At 47.5% G+C, this 4,709-nt stretch overlaps 1 protein-coding gene across 1 annotated transcript; it reads right to left on the bottom strand.

The window, feature by feature from the left end:
- Positions 1 to 427: 427 nt before the first annotated feature.
- LOC147096863 (maestro heat-like repeat-containing protein family member 1) lies at positions 428 to 1,963 on the bottom strand. Its single transcript, XM_085973136.1, has one exon. The coding sequence runs from the start codon at positions 1,961 to 1,963 to the stop codon at positions 428 to 430; it is 1,536 nt and encodes a 511-aa protein (XP_085829262.1).
- Positions 1,964 to 4,709: the final 2,746 nt, after the last annotated feature.

Raw genomic sequence — 4,709 nt, forward strand, 5'->3', positions numbered from 1 at the left:
CAGTTAGCACATTCCTGAAGAAGCCAGCACAGCTCCTTATGTACAAGATGATCTGGTTGGGGAAGTCTGTGGCAATGTGCCTGGAGAAGTTGCTTAAATATTTCTCATAATCCAGGGTGGTCTCCTCCAAGGAAAGCTCTTGAAACATCCTGGATATGTTTTCTGACTCCATTATTGGACCGTAGAAATTCAGCACGGATTTGCAGACTTTGATGACTTCGTTGCTGTCATCGTGGAGATGCAGCAGCAATCTGATCAAGGTGGACTTGATGTGCTCCATAAGTGGAGGGTTCATTTCCACAGTCCCAAATCTTATCAGCTTCCCAAGAACGTTAAACGCTGCAGCCCTCACTTTCTCATGTTGATGGTCAAAGTAAGGCTGAACTGCCAGTGTTACATCGCCAAGAATGGGATTTGTATAATCCTCCTAGAGCTGACCTAGAACTTTGGACATGCTCGACATTGCCTCAACAGCAATGAGATTCTTGGGTTCGAACTTCTCGTCAATCACAGATATCATTGTGGTCAACAGTTTGACACAGTGTTTGTCTATCTGTTGAGAAGCTCCGATTGCAGCGTTTCCCAAACCTTGTAGAGCGAGCCATTGGACAATAAGGGACTCATCACTTAAGCATAGGAACAAACTCTCCAGAAGAGTATTCGTCAGCAACAAGTCCAACACCACTGAATGAGTTAAAAGCTCCCCAAAGAAGGCAGCTATTGTGATTCTCAGACTCTCCCCTATGTTGACAAGGAAAGGAGCGAGTTGCTCCACAATGCTGATCAGATGAGGGGCAGCACACACGGTCAATGTGCTTGCCAGCAGTGTAACCCCCTCATGGTGCTTTCTTGGACTCACGATGAGGTCCCATCCTCCCATTTCTCTCATGATGGTATCATCGCCTTTTCCCTGGGTCAGGACAGCTCGAAGTATCTCAGCTGAGTAATGGCAAGCGTCAGCATCATTCAGCTTCAGAGTCGGGAGCAAGGTGTTCCCACCCTTTGGAATTCTCAGAAAGTTGGTAGGAAACCGAGCCCAGACACTGAAGCTGAGATGAATCAGAAGGGTGCTGATGAACTGGGGGTATAGAATGTTTATCACGTCCCCTGATTCAGGCTTTCGTACCACTTCACGAAGAGCACAGAGCACGGCTAAAGGCTGCTGAGTTGATGAATCTTTTGTGTCTCTGACACGGGAATCTCTGCCGCCGTCATACAATGGCTTTAAGTTGCCCAGTAGGTAGTTGGTTGTGTCTGTGGCTTGTGCATTATCTGACAGTAGTGATCTCCATATGTCACTAATGTCCCTGTCAGGTGGACTAGGGTAAGTGAGGAGAGTGGACAAAACTGCTGGCATATGGTGTGACGCCAGAATGGAGATCGAATGCGTCACTGCATTTGTCACCTGTGGCTCAGTAATTGAGCGCAAGTGACTGCACAGTACTTTGATTGTTCCCTGAATGTTAGCAAGGGCGGCTCCATGTTTGGCAATGAGGACATTTGTGATAATAGAAGCTGTGCAAGAAACGTTCCGCTGCTTGTCTGTTAGCTCTTTAAAGATGCTGAAGAGTAGAGTGTTCAGCTGATCATGGGTTATGCACTTGGATAAAACTTTACCAACATCAGTGCATGTTTGAAAGAGGGCCTGGCTGGTAAGTTGGTTTAACCTGCCTTTGATGGCTTTCAGATGCTCCACTTCCTTATCTTGATGACCCACAGGAAACCCTTCGAGGTGTAACTGGATATAAAGCAATCCATACAAGCTTTCAATGGCCGCCTCCCTTACAACTTGCGATGGATCTGCACATTGAAGCCCCACACATCCAATAATAGTCACCAAGTTACGGGCCGGCACCTTATTGCTAACATCCAGTTTCTCCAGGTAAAACGTCACCAGCTGTAAAGTGGTCTCCATTGCCTTTTCTCGCTCATGGTCCTTTGTTGATTGGATCCCAGTCTCCATGTTTTTACTACCCAAGCGTCAAAACACCAGCATATTCGTCTAAATTCTTCCCCAAGCGCCAGCTTATAACTAGGCATTTGGCTTTTATCAATGCGTCTTTTGCTGCCCTTCTCTGCTCTTGTCGGGTCTCTACCTTGTTCTTCATCTCGTTTCGTTTTGCCTCGTTTCATCTGCCCTCTTTCGTGGCCCATGTGTCCTGGGTGACTTTGGACTCAGGTCTCGTTCCCCTCTCCGCGCTTGATATGGATGTCGTTGGTTGTTAAGCAAAGCGGAAAGCGAGAAGAGAACCCGCCACGAGGCCAGGGCACGCGTGCGGGCGGCAGCAGCCCGAGAGGGCAGAGCAAGAGAGTCAAGAGAGCGATTGCTACTAAGGGCCTACAATTATACTCCCTCCGAAGGCCCTAATCTGCGCGCCAAATCAGGTCAGTTTATTGTTTAACTTTTGGCGGGCTGTTTTAAATGATTACACCAATCTAAACTAACTGGCTTTAGATGGCCGTTTATCGCACCTGATGGCCCGATGTCCGAGTTGTATTGTTATTAATGCATTTTAATCAGCCTGTCCAGCCTTGGTGGCTTCCTTAAGCTGTTTCCGATTATTTATGCGGACAAACTAATGGCCTTATGCTTAGGCCTAACTTGGTTGATCTGTTCCAATCTGACGCAATGCATATTCAGTGTTTGCCTAGCTGTCTGGCTTTTCAAACACAAAGTCCTTTTTCACAGAAATGCATTTTAAGTTTTGGTTTCCCAAAACTGCCTGCTCTGTGCTGCAGAGTCCAAGCTTTTAAAATCTTACAGGCTTTTGGTCACAAGGTGCGGACGCCATCTTTTGGGTACCCTTTTAAAAATGTCCATGCAGGGTCCCTTTTATTAATAACCTTGGGGGAATGTGGGAATTTTGTGAATCCCACAGATTTTCATTGGGCCGTGGAGGCGGGATTGGAGGCCTGTGGGGGGTTAAAATCTCGAAATAGGGGGGCACGAACCCATCCTGCCCCCAACCCGCCTCCATGCCAGTTTCAAAGGAGGCGGATGCCCGATCTGTGCTGGGACCCGCCTCCCCGAGGCGGGAAGGGGATTAGTGCCAATTAACTGCCTCTTAACAGGTAGTTAACAGGCAGTTTTTAGCCTAATCCCTATTTTTATCACTGAAGTGTGGGATTCCCGACGGCTCCAAACCACGCCAAGTTAGCGAGGCGGGCCGTCGGGCTGAAGGGCTTGGAGGGTTCGAGATGTCCGGTGTTCAGGTGAGTGATGGGTGCATGAGTTCAGAGGTAAATATGTTTGGTGTGTGTAAAGTGTTTAAAGAAGTTTTACTTACATTTACTTACCTTTACAGCCTTCCTTCCTTCAGGTCTCGAGAGTCCTTCATCTCACCGGCACAGAAAGCAGAATGGCTGCGAGCTGTCAAAAGTTGCAGCATTCAGCTTTCTGTTCTGGGGAGATCTCTAAATCAGCCTGAGAGGAAGGAATTAACTTGGAGTACAGATTGTCAGTGTTTGACAGCTTCAGATTATTGATACTGCAGCTGGCTCTGCATTATGCTATTGACACCGCACGATTTGGGGTTTAGGGTTAAAAACTCTCTCCCAATTCACTTACAACCACTTTCAAAATCCCAACTGTCTAACCTGTGGCCCTCCATTCACCACAACATTTCTGCAGCTATCGAATTGCCAAACACCCTCACCAACACCTGTGATGCCCTAGTCCCCATTAAAAGCTTTACTCTTTCTCACCCTGGCCGTTTCCCCTAGCATGGCCCTCATATCCGCTCCCTTAAGTCCAAGGGACGCAGACTTGAACGGATATGGCGAACGACTAGTTTAGCCATTCACAGACAGATCAGTCTGGACCACATAAAGCACTATTGGGTCCTGCTGTCATCTGCCAAAATATCACTATTCCAGAATCATTCTGCAAAAATAACTCCCAGCTAATTTTCTCTACTGCAACCCGTCTTATTAAACCCGTCTCGGCTGTCTCTCCCGCCTTCACCTCCAACAACAAATGCAAGGAGCTCATGGACTTCTTTGTCACTAAGATTGAGACCTCTAAGGTTCCCTCCCGCCCTCGCCCTGAACTCACATCTTTCTCCAGTTTCTCTCCGATCTCCCCTCCTGCCCTCTCCGAGCTCATCTTGTCCATGAGAAACCCACTTCCTGCTCCCTCGACCCTATTCCCACTAAACTGCTGACCACCCAACTTCCTTTCCTGCATCCCATATTAGCTGATCTTATTGAAACATGTAAGATACTGAGGGGGCTCGACAAGGTAGATGCAGAGAGGATGTTTCCCCTCGTGGGGAAATCTAGAACTCGGGGGCACAGTTTCAGAATAAAGGGTCGCCCTTTTAGAACTGAGATGAGGAGGAATTTCTTCTCTCAGAGGGTCGTAAATCTGTGGAATTCTCTGCCCCAGAGAGCCATGGAGGCTGGGTCATTAAATACATTTAAGGTGGAGATAGATAGATTTTTTACAAGATAATGGAATGAAGGGTTATGGGGAGCGGGCAGGGAAGTGGCTTTGAGCCCAAGATCAGCCATGACCTTATTGAATGGTGGAGCAGGCTCGAGGGGCCAAGTGGCCTATTCCTGCTCCTATTTCTTATGTTCTTATGATATTGTTTACGGCAGTAAGGATGATGTGTAGGTTCTCAAATTGGCAGAATGAGACTAGTGGTGTCCCACAGGGCCTCAACTATTCCCAATATTTATTAACGACTTAGAAGATGACACAGAAA

The sequence above is a fragment of the Somniosus microcephalus genome, chromosome 34, assembly GCF_052327205.1.
Source record: "Somniosus microcephalus isolate GS21.2 chromosome 34, FLI_Smic_1.0, whole genome shotgun sequence".
NCBI classification, from domain to species: Eukaryota; Metazoa; Chordata; class Chondrichthyes; order Squaliformes; family Somniosidae; genus Somniosus; species Somniosus microcephalus.